This window comes from Marmota flaviventris, chromosome 7, assembly GCF_047511675.1.
Source record: "Marmota flaviventris isolate mMarFla1 chromosome 7, mMarFla1.hap1, whole genome shotgun sequence".
Taxonomy (NCBI): domain Eukaryota; kingdom Metazoa; phylum Chordata; class Mammalia; order Rodentia; family Sciuridae; genus Marmota; species Marmota flaviventris.
In genome coordinates, this window is record NC_092504.1 from 95,043,698 (window position 1) to 95,067,095 (window position 23,398).

Consider the following 23,398-nt stretch of genomic DNA (forward strand, 5'->3'; position numbering starts at 1 on the left):
TTTTGAAATTTTAATAACATGCAGACTCTTTGTGCTTTCTTGCCAATATTATTAAGATATAACTGAGAATGTCTTAAGACTAAAAAGCTGTAGTCTGGTTTTTTAATATGGGAAATGATTTGAATCCAAAGATAAATTCAGAAAATAAATTCTTCAGCTAAAAAGTACATTAACTGGTAAGTTTTAAGAATTCTGCTGAGGTTTGAATCTACAGACTATTTGGAAGTGGAATTATTTTTCCAGTTTTTTTGGTGTTAATTTGCTAAAAATCACTTTATGCCCTATATTTTATTGGAATATTTTCTGGTTACAACAAACACTTGGCTTGTGGGAAATACAGTAAGTGTGAAACAAATAAATGCTGTCATTGAGTCGCTAAGTTAAGAAGTTACAAGCAGAGCATTTATTTACCATTGAGAGTTCACCATAACCCAGGATGGGGGTGGAATATTGGGACGAAAAAGTCGGATGCTATGAGTGGGGTGATAATGCAAATGTTGATCACAGAATTCTATAAAAGCAGGATGTGAAGTAGGTCACAGCCCACAGTGCAAGGGTCCTTTCCACCTGTCTAACCTTCCTGGAAATTCACTCCTAACTCATTTCCAGCTGTACCCACCCCTCTTGATTACCTTTCTCCCTCCTGATAAGCTTCACTTCCTTATGGAAACCTAGTTATCAACTAACATTGCCAAACAGGTGTTTTTCTCATTGATATAAAGGCTAGGAGGTATTTTTAAAATATGAAGTAACCTTGGGAAGAAGACCCATTTTAACTTGTTTCCTGAAGAAAGATCTAGTCCATCAAAATTATTACTGAAGCAAATATGCATACTCCATCAGTCTTAGGAAAAGAATGGATATAAAATTCTAGAATTTTTTACTCTTTCTTTTTTCACATTTTTATTAGACAAAACATTTTAATGGTATCTCCCAGCAAAGTCTGTATCCTACAAAGCTTTATATACTTTGTGTTTACCAGGTTATCTCTTTTATAAGAGATAAATATATAATCCACAATGGAGTGAGACTTGTGCGCTGGATGATGATGATGTGTGTGTGTGTACATGCACATACAAATACCTAAATACGCAAGATTTGTTATGTGTTGAATCAGAGTCTATTTTCAATATATAGTAATTGAAAAAGTGTATTACAGAATTGTTACCAAATTGGCACAACTTAACATTAACATCATGCATAACATGGGAAAGGGCCTTTATTTTCTTGCCAATAAGATTAGGGCTTAGATGCATGGATTTTGAATGTCTCACTCGGTTCACACTATAAGATGCTGGCAACTCTGATACTCTGATTTCCGTGGCCATTTCAGGTTTAGTGGTGCTGGGGTACATTCTTAATGGAGTATGGATTCAAGTAGAATGCTGTATTTTGAGGAAAAGATCATTTGCAATCTGAGGGCTTAGACTAATACAAACTAGAAAGTTCAATGACAGAGCAACGTTAATTTTTTATAATATATTGAGATGTTTCTGGTCCTATGTGTTTGAATACTTGTAGGATATTATTTCAACTACATTTTACTTCATCGGTGTTCAAAGAATGCTATCAAGGCAATTATGTAATATGTCAACTTCGATGACTTTCTACCGTGTGAATGTTTTTCCTCTTGCCACTTAAAATTGGAATTTGAGAAAAAGGAAACATGAATACATGGTTTGTTCTTGTCACTACCTTTAAACATAAAAAAATTTCATAGAGGAGGAAAAACAAGTTTTGAGATTTAAAATAATCATAAGCAATATGAATGTCTCAAATAACAGCCTCATTTATTTTAAATATTGGTAGAATGACTTCTGTAGAAGTTTCTCTAGAATAGAAATGACATTGAATGGAAAAATTAACATAGTATTAAATATTCAAAATGTTAAGCACAGCAGAACTAGCAGAAAATCAGGAGGAGGAGGAGGTGAAATATAACAGACTCACTTCACTATTTGTCCTTTCAGGCTGCTTCTGCAAGAACATTCTTCATGTCAACCTCGTTTGTGGCCAATTGTAAGCAAAATGACTCTTCCAGAGCTTCCCTCCTTAGAAAATCTGATAAAATTGATTTTGAACTGTGTTCTAATGGCCAAGGTGATAGAAAGTCTGGGTAACAGCCAACAGCATTCATGACGATGTACAGTATAACCACAAACCCTTGATGTTCCATGCCCATCAGAAGTGAAAAGTGAAATATTGTTTAGAGATGTGCATCTGTCACTGATGATTATTCTCATAACTAGAGATTTGATATAAAATAAAATGTGCATATATGTATTGTGTTGTGAGCTCTCAGGGTGGCAGCAGTGGTGTTTATTATTCACTTAAAATCTGTCACCGGGTTACCAATGACATAGCCAAGTGCCATGCTGGGTCCTGAGGGTGCAAAGGCACTGAAGACACAGTCAAAGTTCCCACACTGCCCTCCATGTGTTCACTTGAATAAAGGCCAAATGTGCCCTTCGTGCCTAGAGAGGGGAGAGAACAGAGAGGAGGAACAACCAGAGATGGTCAAGATCAAGTCCTTGCAACCCCACTCTCCCAACCTCATTCTCCCAGTTTGTACATGTAAGAACTAACTGCAAAAAAGCAGAGTGAGGTAAAACAAAGCATTGTAAACAGACATAAGTAATCAGGAGTTGTGGCATTTGTCTTTAAGGACAATCTGTAAAGGATCAGTGACACACAAAGTCACTGATGTGGTGACACCTGACTCTTGAGACTGGCAGGGAGGGAAAGAGGGAAGCACATATCTGCCTGAAGGAAAACAGCATAGAAATCCCAAGTCCATGGCCATATCAAGAGATCCGTGCACTTCCCAAGGAGAAAATGTAATTTTCTTTCCCATTTGGAACAGAAACTAAGTCTGATAGATGTGTTCCCATAAAAATCCTTTCCCCAAACAGGAAATTTCACTATAAAATTTTCTTTTCTACTTCTGAACAGCTTAATTTTTTTGCCAGAATAGAAAACAAACTATTTTTATTTGCATATGTATTCTTTCTCCTACAAATAAGAATATTTCTATTCTAGAATTGTTTCTTATCTGAGAAGCTGGGACTTTCTAAAAGAAGGCAGTTTGCTTTGTGGAATTCTGTATAACGACAGCTTGAGGCCATTTCAATAAGTTTGTTAGCCAAACCTCGACTCACTACTGGGTCCATCTCCTCCTATAAGACTTCATTTGAGCTCATTGATTGAATTCTGATTTTGCCCATTTGTATTCAATAAGCAAACAATAGTATGAATGTAGACATTAGTAACATGCCATGAAATTTTGTTTCAAAAAGAAATTATTTGGGTAGTAAGGAAACTACTGGAAGACTCTTGAAACTGAGTTCACTTTTTAGGTCATGTTTGTGGATTACCCTAAAACTACTACTCTGCCCCTTCCCTCTCTGTGTCAGAAAATATTGCTCTCTTACAACGTGTCAATGGGATCTAGATTAATTTTCATTTTGTTGTATTTCTCAGGATGATAAAACTTGGCCCTTTAATTTTTTTCTCCCCTGAAATCAAGATAAGCTTTCCAATTATGCTCACTTTGAACAACCATTAATTACTCATACTGCTAATAAGATTCCACCTATAGAAATGAAGATTGACAATTTCAAAAGGACAGGGCTGTTCCCAGTCATTGTAGATGGTGTTCAATATTGGTAGTTAAAGAATATTTTGGAAAAGTCATGCAAGATGACATGTTGGCACATGAAACCCTGTGTAAACGGTAAGAAGCAAGAGAAAGACTGCCTGGGGAGATGAGGCAGGTCTTCCTCAGCTCTGTGTGTACAATGTTCCTTTGGTCACAGTGACTGACTGCCATCTTCCTCCCACTGCTCTGTGTTGCACATGGAACACATGTAGTTTCTAGTTCTCCTGAAAGCCCCAGGAAGCAGGTGTTTCCGTTGCTCAAAATAGAAACAAACAAACAAACAAACAAAAAATGAAGCAATGTTGTATAACTTGTACAAAGTTACACAACTTCAAGTGACAAAGTCATAAGTCAAATTCAGTTCCATTTGGTTTCACAGTCTTCATGAATTTACTACGGCATGCTGCTGGTTCCTTTAAGGAGACATCTCTCACCAGAGAATCTTATGTTTCTTTAATTGGTACCGACTTAGAGTTACATAGAGCACACATTAAAAGTCCTGGTGGAAAACATTGTGAATTCACACAATCTAAAGTGAGAAAAAAGAATGTGTGTGTGGATAGCTGTTTGACACAACTGTGATTTCTTCTTCCAGTGACCAGTCTCTAAAGAATTTAAATGTTCACTCGGGCTTTAAAATGGAAATCATTTAAAATCATTTAAGGTCAGAGTTTCTCAACAGGGGTGCTATTGACCTTTCAGACTGGATAATGTTTTTGTTGTAGAGACTGACCTATAAATTTTAAGACATTTAGTAGCATCCCTAGCCTCTACCTAGTAGATGCCACAAGTACTGTCCTAGTTTTGGCAACCAAAATCTCTCTAGATGTTACTAAATGTCTTCTGAAGGCAAATCACCAACAGTTAATAATTACTGGTCTAGGTCAATGAATCTTCATGCTAACCAAGTATTTAACAATGGGTTTAAGAGCATCATCAATTAATGGGAAAAAGAATAATTCACACTGTAACTGCTTGAGCACCTCTGTGCTTGGTAATATTATTTTCTCATGTAATGCAGATTCTTTAATATCAGTCAACACCATGGTTGATAACTGCCTCCTACCTATTTCCATAATATCGAGGAATTGAATGCTTGGAAGAGGAGGCTGAAAAGTTTACCATTACTATCCCAACACTCCAATTGATGGGCTGAAAACCCTTCTCAGATTTCATTCAGTCTATGAAGAAGCCAGGAGAAGTGAGAAGGTCAGAAAGAGCAAATTGACACACTTGTGTCATACAAACAGACTGCTTCCCTTCAAAGGACAGTAGGAGCTGATTTCACCTTTGCAGAGGTGTACCAGCACCTTTTCATGGAAAGAAGAGAGGCAGCAAGTCCCAGGGAAAGGCAGGAACATGGGACTTACAGACAGAATGATAAATATGACACTCTGTTCTGAAAGAGCATCTGTGATATAGATACTATGTCCTGAAGCTAAATAGTTTGGACAAGGTCACCTAGCCAGAGAGAATGACACACAGTACTTGATCTGAGGCCCAATTTAATCCACTTGACTCTGTTTCTTTACTAATGAGGACAGAGATCATTCTACTCTGTCACATTTACAATGATATGGATTAATTTCCCCAAGAGTTTCTACAAGGTCTTTTATTTATTTTTTATTTTTGCATTTCAGTTGCATTGTATGTGATCAATTTCAAGTAAAAGTGAATTGCAAGTGGAAATTTTCTGAGAGCAACTGAGTTGTACTTGACATTTTGGGGTCCCAGTAGCTGAGTAGCTCTCAAAAAGGTCATATACATCTTTGTTGCACTGCTAAATGCCAAGGGTAATGCAGCAGTAACTGAAAATTGAAAGGAAATTATATTCTACCCCAAATCAACCACATGGACTCTGAAGAAGGATCTTTGCCCTATTAATTGTGTGAGGGAGAAATGGAAAATTGTCCATTGATGTAGAAAAATTTTCCCCAATAGGCATTCATCTCTTTGCATGAAATATAGACAGAGTTTTACTACCAATCTATCTACGCTATGCCAAGTACTCATTTTCCTTCCTTGATTTGCCTTAAATCAAGAATAATGTCACTAAAGAAGATTGTAAATCCATGTTAATACTTCTATAGTCTTTCCTTTTAATGAATCAGATCTTTTCCAATATAACAGGTCGAAAAAGGTGGAGAGCATTGGTATCTGGAAACAGGCAGACGTCAAAAACCTTTTAAGAAAAAAGAGTAATTCTTGTTGTGGTTGCTAATGTAAGGTTAGGCTCAGTATGACAAAAATGAGACAAAAATCAGAAACATATCTTTGGATAAAATGAACCAACATGGGTTCAATTGTGCATTAATAAGTTACACTTTTGGAGGGTAGGGCCTGGTAATGGTGGTGGAAATAGAGCTTCTCTCATATATTCAGCTTCATGATAGCAGTTAGAAAGCTTAGCCATATATGAATATCATAGAGCTTTGTTTCATTCTGCATGGGCTCTGTCCTTCACATTAACTGTGCTTCAAATATTGGGTGTTTTAAAACAGGGAAAACTTAGGAATTAGTGAATATATGTATTCTTCAAATCATCTTCCAGTGTGGTAATGGCATCTTTTAGCCATATTGATAGGGATCTTGTCACTTCTATCACTGATGCATTCAGTTAAAATTTATCAAATATTCATATTCTCTACTATGAATTCAGTACTGAACTTGGCACTAGAGATATAATGGTGCACAAAACCAGATAAAGTTGGTCTCTTCCTTTATGAGTCTTATTGGTTATAAAGAAGAAATAAATATTAATAAATACATAGCAATAAATATATCAGTGAAGGAAATTTGTGGTGCCACGTGTACAGGCACGAAAGGCAGATTGATCTGGGTCCAAATCCTACCTTTTTCTAGTTTTATTATTTGGGCAGGACATTGAAACTCACTGTGTATTAGTTCCTGTACCTCTAAAATGAGACTATTAATGCTGACCAAGAAGAATTATTCCATGAATTAGAAATTATCACTAAATTGCCTAATAGTAATCCTAAGGAGCAGACTAAGCCAATTTGTCCCATCAGAGGCCAGGGTTTCTTTCCCCTACTCACTATCTATATTTCTTCACTTTGGACTCCACCAGAATTCAAGAAACATGGAGATACTTTTTCTCTACTAAAGTTAGTTTATCAAAGTCATCTTTTGTCCAGAAATTGAGTAAAGACAAATAAGACTTGTCTGAATTATAATGTATTGAGCATATCAAGCAAATGCTGGATTTTTTGCTAAATTTACTTTACTACAGATTATAAATCTATGAAGTAGATATTATTCTTTTTACCCCAATTTATCTTTGAGGAATTCAAATCTTGGATATCAGGTTATTTGCTTAGGTAGTATCAACTGTATTGGAAAACAGGTTTTTCGGTAAAGAAAACACGGTTTTCCTCTACATTTCTGGTTTTCCTCTGCCCATCTTTTTGCCAGTACTTTCTTGAGGTTCTGAAAGGTAAACTAGGATTCTGCATCCTGTATTGTTCTCCCATCCCCTGTTCCACATCCTTCTCTTTTGGCTATGTAATAGCATGGGTGTGCCAAAATTCGGCTACTGCTTCTATCCTCTGGCAAGAATTGGGGCAAATTAATGTTCTCCTAATTAAATGGATGGCTTTCTGGGAAATAGTGGCAATTCTATTTAATAGATCTGAGCTATGGGAAGAAAAGAAAAAGGAATTACGTGGTAAAAGATGTTTATTGTGTGGAATCCAAAGAACATCAAGAAAAAAAAAATGAATTGATGAGGCAATCTCCTATGCAAGTGCCCACACATAGGGCAACTTGTATCATCACCAGGTAAGGAATTTACATAATTAATATGCAGAAAGACTTTGTCATTAGTACTCAATAAATCTTTATGTAATCAATTAATAAATGAGCATGGAGGAAAACCATTCTAATTGACTTATTTAATGTGGGGATTGGTTGAAAGTCTAAAGCAGTCACAGACTCAAATTTCTTCTCCAATCTGTGAACAGAGCCAGTTAACCATAATGGGAGGTTATTCATTACAGATATTGAAAAGCAGTTGTGATGGGGTGGGAGTTTGAGGATTCAAAAATATGCTGAGTCTCAAAGAGAAGTACCCACAAACCTTTGGAATGCAGGAAAACTCTCAAGGCTGTTCGAATGTGAGACAAGCCACACAAGAGCAACGTAGCTTGTACCCTTGCCAACAAAAGTAACTGTATTCTATAGTAACAACCTATAGTGTATCCCCTTCTGCTGCCCTTCTACAGATACCAATAAACACCAAAGCAAGGGATTGTTACCTCTCATTCTTGAGCTGGACTGTATTCCCCCTTGAATGTATATTCCATGCCTTACCTCCCCAAATTCTCACTCTCTAGATAGCCCACATTCTCCCTCAAATGTCTCTGCTCTCCTATATAAAGCTCTGTCTTTGTCTCTGGTATGTGCAGAAATTCTTTTCTCTCACATATGTCAAGTATGCCACTTGTCCTGAGTCAAGGTACTGCCTCCAGGAGCTCCATAGATATCTTCTGGTGACAGTGGTATATGGGATATAAGGCACTACGAATGACAAGAGTTACACACTGGACTGGAAATAGAACAAATTAAGTTGTTCATTCTGGCTGAAATTTTCCAGTCTTCCTGTGCATTCCAATCTCAGTGTGCTGGCAACAAGATGTACAATTTCAGACTCAAGTTAGTTAGATTTTATTCTAGAAAAACTGAAAAAAAAAATAGGGGAACAGAGCTAGGTAAGTTTATATTTGGAAGTTACTCAGTGAAAAAAGCTGGTTACCTCCCTATCAGCCCATAATGCAGTTAACAATTAGAGATATTCATTCAGGATTTTAGAACTTCCTTCTTAAACAAGCAAGCATAGCCAAGAATAGCCATATTTGGTGGAAGTGTCAAGCATGATAGACAGAATAAATGAACAACAAATAAATACAATGGAGATGACATGAGAATAGAAGAAAAATAAAAATCTGAACAAAAAATTTAAAATCTCAAACGAATAAAACAAAAGCAGTAACAAAGATAGTAAATTATACTTCTCTTCCCTCTCCTACCTCCAAAAAGAAGAAGAAGAAGAAGAAGAAGAAGAAGAAGAAGAAGAAGAAGAAGAAGAAGAAGAAGAAGAAGGCATTAAAAAGAACAGAGAACAAAAAAGTGATTTTGGAAAACAAGAATATGATTGCCAAAAAAGGACAGGAAGGTAAAGACCCAAAAGGACAACAATAAAAAATGGGAGTCATTGTCTTGGGCAACATCCAAAGGACCGGACTACACAGGATAATGCAATTCTTCAAACATTTTGAAAATATGACTCAGTTATTGCATAAACTCATGTCTACTTTCTTTGCTTCATGTACATTTGTTGGAGTTTAGAAACTTTGTGAAAGAGATAGTGACATCCTGAGATTGCTATGATAGATAGTCTGAGAATTTCTAGTTAAATCTTTTTTCTTGTCTTCATCATCTAGATAATCATTCCAATTAACATTTTGTGTTTGTTGAAACACTTAATAATTTCAAAATTTGTTGCAGTTTTTTGATCATTATCACCAGTAGATCACTATTAAATAAGAATCTCTCAATATATTCTGCTTAAGAAGTAGAATGATTTCTTTTGAAAATATTAAACACAGACAACTAATTGTGTTTCTCTGAGGTGGATCTGGGGTATATATTTAAATATTTTTTGTGTTACACAGTTATTTGATTATCTGTAGAAGTTCAGCTTCCCTCTTGTAGAATTGTGAAAAAAAGTCTCAAATAGAATTTATCTATGTATTCTCTTGTTTCACATGCCTGGGGTGGTTTGTCAAAATTATCCTTCTTAATGAAGAATTAGAAAGAAGAACTCACACCATAATTTTTATTTTCTTTATTCATTATTTTTCTAAATTAAAAAAAATGACTCAATATCACTTACCTGTGCCTTTCAATTTTTTGAAGTAATTTTGGAGCACTAATCACATCACCTTGTACCACCCTTCCATGTGCAAAAGGAAGAAAAAAGTCTACAGATTAAAAAACAAACCAAAACATTACCTTGAGCTATGTAAGGTGTTGTTTCCTCCTTCGGAGGTACATTTGTGGGTCGAGGTGTAGGGGCAGGAGGTCTGTTTATAATGAAGGACCGACTTCCGGTTCTCTTCTTTACACTCATATTGGCCAGGATCTGGTCATATTCATTATCATCAATTTCAGCAAAAGTGTAAGGGTCTTCCTCCTCCTGTTTCTTTTCATCTTCTTTCTTTTCTTCTTCTACTTTGGGTTCATCTCTCTTTTCTTGTCTGGCACTAGGATAACTCCAGTTTTGACTCCTTTCTACTTGTCCTTCCGCGGTTCTCCCTGCTTATGAAATATTTAGACTGTGTTTATGCTTCTATTCTATGAAATGTTATTGGTGTCCATCCGACACAATTGGGTTTCCCAAAGTAGCTTAATCAAATGCCATAGGAAACAATATAAAGGAAGAGGTCCTGTTTCTAGAAAAATAATTATAAATAAATTCCAAAAGAAAAATGAACTGTGTAATTTGTGAACAGAACTTTCTGCAGTTTGTAGTTGCTAATTTTGTTAAGAAAACCACTTGGTTTAAGAAATGAATTTTTTGAAAACATAACTTTTTACCACCTTCTTTCTCCACCAGCCATACACTTTCGTGATTCTTGCACTGAATATTTTGCCTAGAGTTCATTTTCTCTGGGAATGATGGGAGAAAATAGCCAAAGGTATCACTACTCTATTTCCTCCTGGTTGGTTTCTGGCTATGACAAAACTGACCTTCAAAAGTGCAAGTCTAGATTTTTATAAGCCATTTAGATAAAGGACTCTGAAAAGAGCATTCAGGATACAAAAAAACAGCATCGACAACCAATGGCTTGAGTATTAATTCATATGAAAAGAATAAAAGTAGACATGTCAGAATCCTGTGGTTCCATATTCAGTAAAATCTATACATACTTTTATAGGAATATACTAAAATATTTTAGTAGCTCTTATTTAGAAGACAGATACATGAAATACTTTGGTGAATAAGTTGAAAAGAATTTGAATGTTATGGCTCTCTACCAGGTCAATGAGAGGTTTGTTTTTTGTTTTTTTGGCTTTTTAACCCCCATTTTTAAAAAACATTGCCAAATTGCCTTTGGAGGATGAGAATCAGATAATAATGTTAGGAAAACTAGGGATATCAGGAACATACCTCAACATTGTAAAGGCTATGTATGCTAAGCCCCAGGCCAACATCATTTGAAATGGAGAAAAATTGAAAGCGTTCCCTCTAAAAACTGGAAAAAGACAGGAATGCCCTCTTTTACCACTTCTATTTAATATAGTTCTCAAAACTCTAGCCAGATCAATAAGACCAGATGAAAGAAATTAAAGGTATATGGATAGGAAAAGAAGAACTCAAATTATCAATATTTGCAGATGATATGATTTAATACCCAGAAGACCCAAAACATTACACAAGAAATCTCCTAAAACTAATAAATGAATTCAGCAAAGTAGCTGGATATAAAATCAACAGCCATAAATAAATCAAAGGCATTTCTGTATATCAGTGACAAATCCTCTGAAAGAGAAATTAGGAAAACTACCCCATTTATAATAGCCTCAAAAACAAAAATAAAGAAATAAAAAACCTTGGGAATAAACTTAACAAAAGAAGCAAAAGACCTCTACAATGAAAACTACAGCACCATAAAGAAGGAAATTAAAGAAGACCTTAGAAGATGAAAAGATCTACCTAGTTCTTGGATAGGCAGAATTAATATTGTCAAAATGACCATACTACCAAAAGCACTATACAGATTCATGCAACCCCAATCAAAATCCCAATGACATTCCTCATAGAAATAGAAAAAGCAACCATTAAATTCATCTGGAAAAATAAGAGACCCAGAATAGCCAAAGCAATCCTTAGCAAGAAGAGTGAAACTGGTGGCATTACTATTCCACACTTAAACTATGCTACAGAGCAATAGTAACAAAAACAGCATCGTATTGGCACCAAAATAGAACTGTAGATCAATGTTACTGAATGGAGGACACAGAGACTAACCCAAATAACTACCATTACCTTATATTAGGCAAAGTTGACAAAAACGTGCATTGGAGAAAAGATAGCCTGTTCAACAAATGGTGCTGGGAAAACTGGAAATCCACATGTAACAAAATTAAATTAACCTCTATCTCTCACCATGCACAAAACTCAACTCAAAGTGGATCAAGGACCTAGGATTAAACCAGACACCTTAGGCCTAATGGAAGAAAAAGAAGACCCAAATCTCCATATGTTTTTCAGCCCCAACTTCCTTAATAAGACTCCTGTAGTGCAAGAATTAAAACCAAGAATCAATAAATGGGATGGATTCAAACTAAAACCCTTCTCAACAAAAGAAACAATCAGAGAGCCTACATAATGGGAGCAGATCTTTATCCCAAGCACATCAGATAGAGCACTATCTCTAGGATATATAAAACACTCAAAAACCTTAACACCAAAAAACTAAATAGCCAAATTAATAAAAGGGCCAAGGAACTGAACCGAAACTTCTCAGAAGAGGATATACAAGCAATCAACAAACATATGAAAAAATGGTGAACATTTCTAGCAATTAGAGAAATCAAATCAAAACTACTCTAATATTTCATCTCACTACAGTCAGAATGGCAGCTATTATGAAGACAAAGTGTTGGCAAGAACGTGGGGGGAAAGGCACACTCATACATTGCTGGTGGGACTGCAAATTGGTGCAGCCAATATGGAAAGCAGTATGGAGATTCCTTGGAAATCTGGGAATGGAACCTCCATTTGACCCAGCTATCCCTCTCCTCGGACTATACCTAAAGGATTTAAAAACAGCATACTACAGGGACACAGCCACATCAATGTTTATAGCAGCACAATTCATAATAGCTGAAGGGCTAAAATGCCCTTCAGTGGATGAATGGATAAAAAAATGTGGTATATATACACAATGGAATTTTACTCAGCAATAAAAGAGAATAAATTCATCATATTTGCAGGTAAATGAATGGAGTTGGAGAATATAATGCTAAGTGAATTAGGCCAATCCCAAAAAACCAAAGGTCAAATGTTTTCTTTGATATGAGAATGCTGACTCATAATGGTGATGGGGGGTGGAGCATGGGAGGAATGGAGGAACTTTAGATAGGGAAAAGAGGAGGGAGGGAAAGGGAAGGGGTTAGGGGGTAGAAATGATGGTGAAATGAGTTAGACATCATTACCCTAAGTACATGTATGCAGACACAAATGGTGTAAATTACTTTGTGTACAATCAGTGACTTGAACAATTGTGCTCTATATATGTAATATAAAATGAATTGCATTCTACCATCATGTATAACAAATTAGAATAAATATATAATTTAATAAAAATATTTTAAAAAATAATGATAATAAAGTAGTTTATTACTTATGTGCATTTTAGTGGAAAAACAGAATCTAAAAGGAAACATAAATAGTACAGAAGACAAGACTATTGTCATAAAAAGATTCAGCAATTGTTTTGGGTAGGTTTTTGTGGAGTGACCAACTTCATCTCACATAGGAGTCTTAAATGTCACTGCTCCCCTTAGTTTAATCCAAGAAGTACTAATTACCTATAAGCTTCACACTGAATTTAAAATCACTGTGACTTGCCTTTTCCTCTGTGAATAATATGGTTTGACTTCATGAGTTCTGTTTTATTGACAGCATCACAGGTGAACCCTGATGAAGTGTGTGGGAAACACTTTTACAGTGCTTCATTTTTAGCAAAATGTGTCAGCCATCTTACTTTTATGAACCGATTTCCTGAGCTGTTAACTTTTTTTGTTTCCCCACCCACCACTCTTCCTAACTTTTTAAAGTTAGATTTGCACTAGAAAGAATGCATTTTACTTTTTATTTTCCCAAGTATCAGATTATACTTCTTGTTAAAGAGTGGCTCATGTTCCACTCAATTCAGGTTATGCACTAACAAATAACTGTTGAAATGTGTCACTTCTGTAATTCCAACTTTTGTAATACTTGGAGTAAGAAGAAAAAAAGAGAAGAAAATAGAAGAACCTTAGAAGTCCAATAAACCTCTTCATGTAAGTATTTGATATATTCTAATCATAGGCTCTATGGTGTTGCATCTGAGTCAAAGAGGGATCATTCTGATAGTTACATTCTGGAATTATTGTGAAGACAAAGATCATATGTTCTTTATAAAGTGAAAAGGGATCCATAATGTTATATTTTAAGATTCTCAAAACAAATATGTCCACAAATCCATAGTGAGGAATTTGAGTCCTCGGCTATAGATGGACTGGTCTCTTTTTGCAATAACTGAAGGCAGATGAAATTTACACCTAAGCAATTCCTGAAATTATCACTAGCTAACGTGAAAGAACTTTGTGCATCTTTGTCTCTGGCAAAAATTAAGTGGAAATTTGTAGGCTTACTTGTAAAAGAACTAAATTAAGGAATTTTAAGAAAAAATGTTGGCTTTTATTTTCCATTTTCTTCCAATATCAACCCTATAAAAAGGCAAGTTGAAAAACATCACCACACATAAAATGTAAAAATAGGGTTTTAAAATAAAAGCAGCAAGTCTTTGTTTTATTTTGCTTTTTATATTTGGTAGTTTTCAGGAGATAAATTAGCCAATATTACTTTTCTAGTCTAGGTATCTGGTAAACACTGGAGTAGAGTAATTTTATACCTCCTATCCAACATATTATATATAGAAATTTACATTAGGAAAAACATAATTTAATATTAGCTCCTGCAAGAGATTTGACCTGACACAAGAAAATCTTTTCTTCTAAAGAATAGAGTATTACATCAAATTATTCGAATACCAAAAGTGAGAAAAACATGCCAGGATTTGGTTATCAGTGAATTAACCACCTATGTTTCCTTGCCCTACCGATTTTCATAATCTACTTCATTGATATAGGTCAATGAAGGGTCTACAAGGGCTTGGCACACAGTAGGTAAGCAATAAATGCCTGCTTATGAGGGACTGATTCAGAGGAGCTCCCATTAGGCTTTGGTACTTTCCACTGAGCAAAATTTTGCATCTATAAATGCAGTGCTTGACCTTAGGATGGCTTATGTTGACAAAATAGAGCTTCACAGGCAGAGCCTTCAAGGACACTAATGCTAAATTTCTTGGCTTCAAAATTCTCCTTTTTGAAATAATATTAATGTACTTAAGAGCTTTCTAGGACAAAACAACTAAAGGGCAGTGACAAATATATTATCTTAATGGGAACTTTTAAATCTTTGTTATTAAATTTGCTTCGTGAATTTGGAAAGCAAATATAAAATAATGTTCAATTTTAGTGGGATATCATTAGTGTCTATAGGAGATAACCTGGAGGTGGAAATTTTTCAGGTTGTTGAACACTGGAGGTAGAAAAGCCCAAGGTGGAAACTCCTCTTCATGCTCACTATAAGGTTTGTCCTCCACAGTATACTCCACACCCCCGCCTTACACACCCCAATTTTACCTCTGAGAACAAATGGCATGACAGCCATGGTGGCTGTTCTACTTTGGAGATATACAGATTATATATATCTTGTATTCTTAGACTTCAGTCTCAATGCATTGTGCAATAAACTCCTTACCACTTCATTCTTCCACAGCTACAAAGTGAGTGATGCCTAAGATCATTTGCAAGTCATCTGTAAATCATCTGTAAAACATTAGCCTTCCCCTCTTGCCAGAATACTAAGAGTATTTTTTAAAAGCAATGTTGTCATTTGCTTTTCCACAGGATACTTGAGGTTCATTTTATGTGCTGAACTACAGATTCCTTCCAAGTTTTATTGCTTTGCTTTCTTAAAGCTTTGTAATAAGATTTTTGTTCCAGAAAAAAGAAAGGATGGAAGGCGGGGGAGGGAAGGAAGGAAAGGGAAAAAGAGGAAGGGAGGGAGGGAGAAAGGGTGGTGGCAGGTATCTCTTGCTTCACTGCCTGGGCCCTACTTGTTAAGAGCAGGAAGAAAAGCTTCAAAAGGTTTCAAAAGCTGATCTTCTCTGTATGGATTTACCACTGCACTCATGCTATGTACGCCTGTCAAGAGCATTTCTTTTCTTTGAACTTTAAACTTACTTTGTAACGTGAAGTGAGGTTTTTCCAGTTGGAAGGCTGCAGACACAGGTCTTGGTGGGGGAAGAGGTGGTCTGCAGCACACGAGTGGCTCTTGTGAATTACTTTCTGGGTCATTTCCGGGAATGAACACATACAAGTCATCATACTGGTCCTCAGGACTTCCGCTGCCAGCCTCTGAGGGGCTGTGCCTCTCCTGGGTGCCTGATTCAGGCTCCTCTTCCTCCCTGGTCCCTTCAATTGCCTCGGCACCATCTGTACTCTGCCTGTAGGTCTTCCGGCTTTCATGATGCCATGCTGGGTACCGCGTGGCTATTTATGAGAAGAAAGATTGTATAATTTTATTTAAATGGACCATCTGGAGGCATTTCATATTTTGTAAATTTGTAGAGAAGTAGTAGTATTGCTAATAAAACTTTCATGGCCTGATATAGTGGAAAGCCATCAACTGCATAACTTTTACTGAATAGTCATTTCTGGGATTTAAAAGTATTTACTCAAAGAAGAGTCAAAGCTCCATTAAATCTTGTTACAACAATACCTGACACCTCCTGTATATAATGACATTCTGGTTCTCTAGAGTTATTGTAGAGTAGATTTATGTATTTAATATTATTATGAATTTTTATTAGAAAACAATGTAATTGACCAAGTGAAATAAGTAAAAAGAGATGGAAAAGTATAGAACAAGGAAAGGAAATAAAGGTTGACTTGCTTGTAAATAATGAATACAAATGAATCTATGACACTTATTTATTTATTATTTTAATACATTTATTATACATTAATTTTTATTATAAACATATAATGACTGGGGCTGGGGTTGAGGCCCAGCGGTTGAGTGCTTGCCTAGCACGTGTGAGGCCCTGGGTTTGATCCTCAGCACCACACACAAATAAAAAAAGATATTGTGTCCAACTACAACTAAAAAACAAATATTTTAAAAAAACATATAATGACTTTTATAATTTATTATACACACTATATTGATTTGTGAAAATATTGTTGAGGAAAACGTTCACATTTTTTGATGGAGAAGATATCCAAATCACTCACAGTGGGTACATCTTTCTGAGGCTTGGTTCGCTTACCTATAAAATGCATTTTATCTTGAAATTTAACCCAATAATCAGGTTAGATTCCCTTCACTCCAGGAACCATGCCATCATTTGTCTGTTTATGATGCATAATAAATGCTCTTTAACCACTCAGGAAGAACACAGAAAAATGTTACAATGTAATAACATATTAAAATACTTTTATTAAATTTTCTTTTTAAAACAATCTCTACAGAAAAGATTCAAAAAATTTAGGATAGACTTTTGGAAATTCCAAATAACTTTGGAATCTTTGTAACAGATTGTGAACATTTGAGTTGTCATTCTTCTCAATGTAATCAATTGTTTTAAAGGATTGCTGAACTTAAATATAACTAAAAAAGTCAGATAGCATAATTTAGAAAAATAAAACAACCTTTATTTTTAAATAAAGAGTTACACTGTATAAGTTCTTTCAGCTTAGTAAGGAAAAATTATATCCATGATGTTACCCCCTATTACTACATGTATTCTCATTTTTCTTTTATTTTATGTGAGAAAGAAGAAAATATAGCTTCCAGTATTAGAACTGAATCAAGATCCTAGTTCAGAGCAGAGGGAGACATTTTCAAATGATCTACCTGTACAGAAATCATTCATCTTTCTACTCCTAACACAAAAACACCAGCCTGAAATAAAGTAGTCCTTGAAAATGTTGATGGAATCGATGATAAAATGACTGGAAAAATTATTGCTCAGGCCAGCAAACATACTTCACTCTTTCTGTATGTGCAAATCAGTCATCAACTTAGAATTACATTCACGCTGTAGCAAATGACTCGGAGCCTCAGTTTTGTTTGTGTATTCAGTGTTTCTTGACACTAACTAAGTAATAGAGCTTCCCTTGTGCTTGTCAAATATGCCCAAACCTGGATTTCAGCCCTGGAGAGCTGGATTTAGTGCACCCGTGGGTTTTGGCATGCTCCAGAGCAATGGTGGTGCCAATGGAAATCTGCTGACTCATACAGTTTCATATATGAGAGAGTTTCTGGTTCCAAACTGTCTCTTTAGAACTGAAATCATGTTTTCTTATTCTAGGCTGTTCTGAGGATTCAGTATTATGATAAATATATGATCCGTATCAATGTTGGTCTTTATCATCACCTTTGCTATCATAAAAATGATAAAATATATAACCTTCAAACTTGGTGCATTAACTTCTTAGCTTAATTAACATTTGTGTATTTGTATTCTGCAATCAAAAAATGTTTGAAGGAGTTTACTGATTTTGCCGAAATAATGCTAAGTGCAATACAAAAAAATAGCAGGTACAGAGAAATAAAGAGTAAAGGAAGAAGACAGGAGTGATGATTTGAAGGAAGAAGTGATGAAGTGAGTTAAGGGGACACACAGAAGAAGAGTAGGTAGTGGGGGCAGATATTACAAATGCCCATCGGTAGAAGAAGCAAGCTTGATGTGTGAGATGTCACTGGCCATGAGCAAGTAAGACAGTGATCAGAGAGAGTTTTAAAAGATTATCTAGGACCCTGTAGGTGATAAGAAGGATTATAGGTAAAATGGGAAGGTTTTGGATGATTTGGGACAGAAACGTGATTAGTTCCTTCATGAAGCCTAAAGTGTGAGAGGTGAAAAATGGGGAAACTGCTTCAGGGTTTCTTGATAGCGGCACATTATTGACATGTTGGACTGATGTGAGGGGCTGTCTGGTACACTGTAGGATTTTTAGTAGCATTCCTGATGTCTCTACCCACTGAATGCCAGTAGCAACCCTTCATTTCCAATTCATGGCAATCAGAAAAATCTCCATTCATTGTCAAGTTGGCAATGTAGGGGACAGTCAATACCCCTCCACTGGGAATCACTGTACAATCTGGGGAAGAACTACTGACAGTGTTAACTTGGACGAATGGCAATGAGAAGAGTGAGAAAAGATTCAGTGTGGGCAATATTTTGAAAGTGGAGTCAATAAGATTATACAGTAGACTGGATACAGGGTAAAAGAGAAAGTAGAAAAGCAAAGGTGACTTCAAGGATGTTGAAGTAGCTTGAACAATGGAAACATGGCATTTCCATTTGCTGAGCTGGGGAAATCAGCAATGTAGACGCTTAGAAGTGGTAGAAATCAGGGTTTTCAGAAGTTGGGATGTAGATGCTGATAAGAAATGCTGAGGAAGATGTTGAACAAGTCATTGTGTGTTAATGACACAGGCCTAAAATGCAGGAACATTTTGAATCTGTCTTCAGACATTAGAACCTAGAACTTCATGTTGTTACTTCAGAGAGGACCTTAGAGAGTGTCCTGGTCCAAACTTCTTATTTCATAGCTGAGAAAAATAAGAACTGCAAAAAACGTGATTATGTTTGGGAAACAACAAACACTTGAAAAAACACAGTTGTCAAATAGAAAAAAAAATGTATACCAGTATAACTTGTGTATTTCTCCTGGGTAGGAAACCTAATATGTGATTATTAGACCTTGACCTTCTTAAATGTATCTACACTAGCAAATGTAGTGGCATTTCTACCATATTATAAAGTAAAAGTCATTCTGTTAATTAAAAACCTTTCTGAATTCTCTTCAGTCATATATTTCCAGCATATGTACTATAATATAAAAGTTACATATATACATAACATGTAAGAAAACTTACAGGGAGAATATGTAGAAAATGAGAAAATATCTTCTTCATAGTCATTTTCTTGATCATTATTTCTGCTCATTTCTTGGATCTGAAAAAAAATGAATGTAAATTTAATAATGTGCATTAATCTTAGTCTTCATTTGGCACCTGGTGAGACAAGAAATAGTTTTTAGATTTTTATTAAATGACTTAACTCTATTACACTATAAATATTGGTCTGGTCTCTGTTTAGACTCTGTGAAGAAGTCATAGAGTCTACAATTATGGAGCACACAAGTGCTCAATAACACAGGGCACTGAAAGTCAAGTGAGAAAATAGAACATTTATACCAAACAATAAGTTCAGTTAAAAGTGAAACTTATTGCAACTATTTTAAGACTTTAAGAAAGCAATAATCATGACATTTAGGTGCAATAAAAACATTCTGAATGAAATTTAACACAAGAATTTCGCTTAAAGATTTCTTCCAATTTCTTCCTTTTAACATTTCTGTATCATTTACCAATTGAAAAGGTGTTCTTTCCCCTTTCTTCCTTCCTACTTTTCTTTTCTTTCAGTGGTACAGTGGATTGAACATTTAACACAGGGGTACTTTACCACTGAGTTACATCCCCAGCCGCTTTTTATTTTTTATTTTTAGACAGGGTCTCACTAAGTTGCCTAGATTGACCTGAACTTTACAATCCTCCTATCTCAGCTTTGCCAGTTGATGGGATTACAGGTATGTGCCACCATGCTCAACATAAAATGATATCTTAATTTCATTAAACATTTCAATACAGCAAAAGAATGATATTTTTTATAAAGGTGTTTTTTTATTCATCTTTATTTTTTAAATTTTTAGTGCATTGTTGTTATACATAATGGGACTCATTTTGACACCTTCATAAATGCATACAGCATAGTTTTCTCCATTTTAATCCCAAGTACTACCTGCTTTCATTTCCTTCTCCCTCCCCTCAAACCTCTTATTCTTCACCCTAAAAAAAAAAAAAGAAAACAGACAAGCGTATTTCTGTTTGTCTTTTGAAATCAGTTCTGCTATATTTTATCCATTTACTTATTTAGTGGTTTTGAGGATTGACTCAGGGCCTCCTGCATGCTAAACTTGTGTTCTAATGCTGAGCAGTGCCTCCGGCTGTGGTTCCACTATACTTAGAGGGCAGAATTACTGAGAAAGAACAGAAACCTATTAGCTCTGGAATTGCTGGTCTTTGTTTACAATGTCTTAAGGAGTCATATTCTATAGTTATGGATCATAGAGGTGCTCACAGAGAAAGCCAAGTAATGCCAATGACAACTTTATTTGTGCAAAAGGATCAAAGAAAGGGATGGAATTTGGCTGCATTTGACATGGGTCACTTTTGTTACATGAACTCTATGTGATTATTATCATGTTTTTATTCAGAATCCAATTGATGAAAAAGATTAGGCCATTTTCTTTACATTAAAAAGTATTCATATCAATGCATTTATAAATTTATAGTAACCTTGGTATGCAAAGGTATAATAACTGAATACTGACTTCATCAGTTTATTATCCACTTTGGCTCATGTGAGCCCAAAAGAATTTATTCATTTTGTTTTGTTTTTGTTTTTAAAAATCTAATGCAATTCAGAGAAACAGCACAGTTCCTAATTTCTTGTGCATTCTTAAAATTCTCTAGGTATTTTTAGTTTTTTTTACTGAGTCTGATGCATCATTTTGTATGTCAATCATCCTTTCCCCCTTGTTTTAGAAATATTTACACTAAATATTTCTTTCTTGAGTTCCTTATACTTTTAATCATATACTAAAAGAAAAACATCCTAGATCTAGTGGTGCATTAACAACTTCAGTAAAACTAATGATGACTTCAGAGACATGTCTCATAGCAATCTGACATCTGACCACTTTCTAGTTGATTGTGTGGCATAGTGGAGAAAGTATGGACTATGAAGTCAATTAAATCACAAATCACATCACAACTTTATAATTTATTAACAGTGTGATATTGGGCAATATCTTTAACTCTAAACCTCAATATTCTATCTTATAAAATGTGGTTAGTAACATCTATGCCCTCAGACTATTGGTACTATTAAATTACAATAACGTAAACAAAACACAGATCTCATCTATCACATAGTAAGTGCTCTTTTTCTTGGGTTAAAGTCTGACTTTATTAATTTATTTGTCAATCGTCTAAGGCAGCCTACTATATGCTAAATACTCTCTTCTTATAAGTAAGTTAAAAACATTAAATAGGAGATATAATTCCCAGTGTCAAAAATATCATATATTTATTGGGAGGAAAGGGAAATAATAAAATTATTAGAACATAATATTTTACATATTTTACTACAACACACTTCTTACAGGCATAATAGAGAATTAAAAAGTGGTCAAACAAATATGGTAAAAGTTGTATTCATTTTCTTTTTGGAGAAGTTGGTTTAAAAATTACCTTGACTCTTGCATTAATTCCCACTTCTTTAGATGAAAGATCAAGTATAAGTGACAAAATCTATTAGCTAAACATATTTAATGTAGTAGTTCAGCCCACAGCCTCTGCAGCACATATTTAATGAATTTAAATATTCATTTATTATCAAAGATAAACTAGAAAGAGAACTTCTTGCTGACTGGGGTATATATGTAAAGCTCCACATGGCTATGGCATCTGGTCCTGTACAAATTGATCACAATATTCTGATTTTTTAGGGGATGAATAATAACAATCTTCACAAGGCAGTTGATTTTCAAAGTAGTTTATGAGACTCTGAAGATACTGTAATTGGCCAACTTGTCCAATTCTCCATGGTTTTGATTATAAATGATTTTTTTCAGCGTTTAAGGCACATATAGCCTGTGGAATGAGTATAAAAAGACAAATATGTATTTAAAGAGGAACAAAATGATCCTGTGATAATTTTATTCCCAATGAATTCACTAGGCTGGAGAATCTGAGCTAATACTGTAATGAAAAAATAAGGATTAATCTTACTGAATGGTAAGAATAATGACCAATGTGATGTAAAGCCTTGATAATAGCAAACATGGAGTCGCAAACATAAAATTTTAACGGCGCAGAATAGGAGTGTAAAATTTTAGCTCGGATTAAGCCTTTGAATGATTTTCCTTGAACCATATAGGAATATGGTCTAAATAAGATGCAGAACTTTCCAGGGATGTTTCCTTTGAGATTGCAGGAAATAGAAAGTTGGAAGAAAAAAAAAGCTAAATAGGAACCCTTTCCACGATTGGGAGAGGAATGAAGAATAATTAAATAGATTCTAAGCTCCTAAATTCAGGGGTAAAAAGTGGACATTTTCCTTAGTATGGGTGAAAATTTCATTAGAATAACCTGAGTGTGTATGTTCTGTTTACCAGAGAGAATATTATCATAGAAAATTAAAGTGATACTTGACCAGGTGAACAAAGTTCCATTCTGCACAATGAGAAGCTTTCTTTTTTTTTTTTAATTTTTAGTTATACTTAATTTTCGGGTGCAATGTGATATTTCAATACCTGCATACAGTGTGCACTCATCAAGTCGGGGTGATGAACAAATCCATCTCCTGTCACAGACCCAGGCACATTTTGCCCTCTGTAGCAGCCACAGACAGACAAGAACTTTTGCTGAAGACAAAGACTTCATTCACAAGGTGGCTGAGTGGTGGCCTGGGAGACCCACCAGGTGGCAAGGGTGGGAAACTTAATTTCCTAATTGGGACAACAAGGACAATTTAGTGAAGTGGGAAGAGCGGTGCTAAGAGGACAGGTGATGGTTTCATTCCCTCATTTGAAGAAAGGGAGAAAGAAACAGAGGCAAACTGAGCCCTGGTCCCTCCCACTCTGGCAAATAGAACTGAACCAGTTTAGCAGATTTGAGGGTGGGTCTTGGGGTGGCAGTCTCTGACTCTGATATATACTCACTTAATACTCCCCTCTCCCTGTGAG

General features: G+C 35.3%; 1 protein-coding gene across 4 annotated transcripts in view; it reads right to left on the bottom strand.

The window, feature by feature from the left end:
- Nucleotides 1-23,398, bottom strand: part of Bank1 (B cell scaffold protein with ankyrin repeats 1) — a 290,834-nt gene that overhangs the window by 47,144 nt on the left and 220,292 nt on the right. For 3 of the 4 annotated variants that reach the window (XM_071614502.1, XM_071614505.1, XM_071614506.1), the window contains 3 exons: nt 19,464-19,542; nt 15,758-16,066; nt 9,689-9,994 (listed from right to left, as the gene is read on the bottom strand). In XM_071614502.1, the coding sequence (XP_071470603.1) occupies nt 9,689-9,994; nt 15,758-16,066; nt 19,464-19,542 (694 nt within the window). The remainder of the gene's footprint in view (nt 1-9,688; nt 9,995-15,757; nt 16,067-19,463; nt 19,543-23,398) is intronic. The other variant, XM_071614504.1, reaches the window with a different exon arrangement.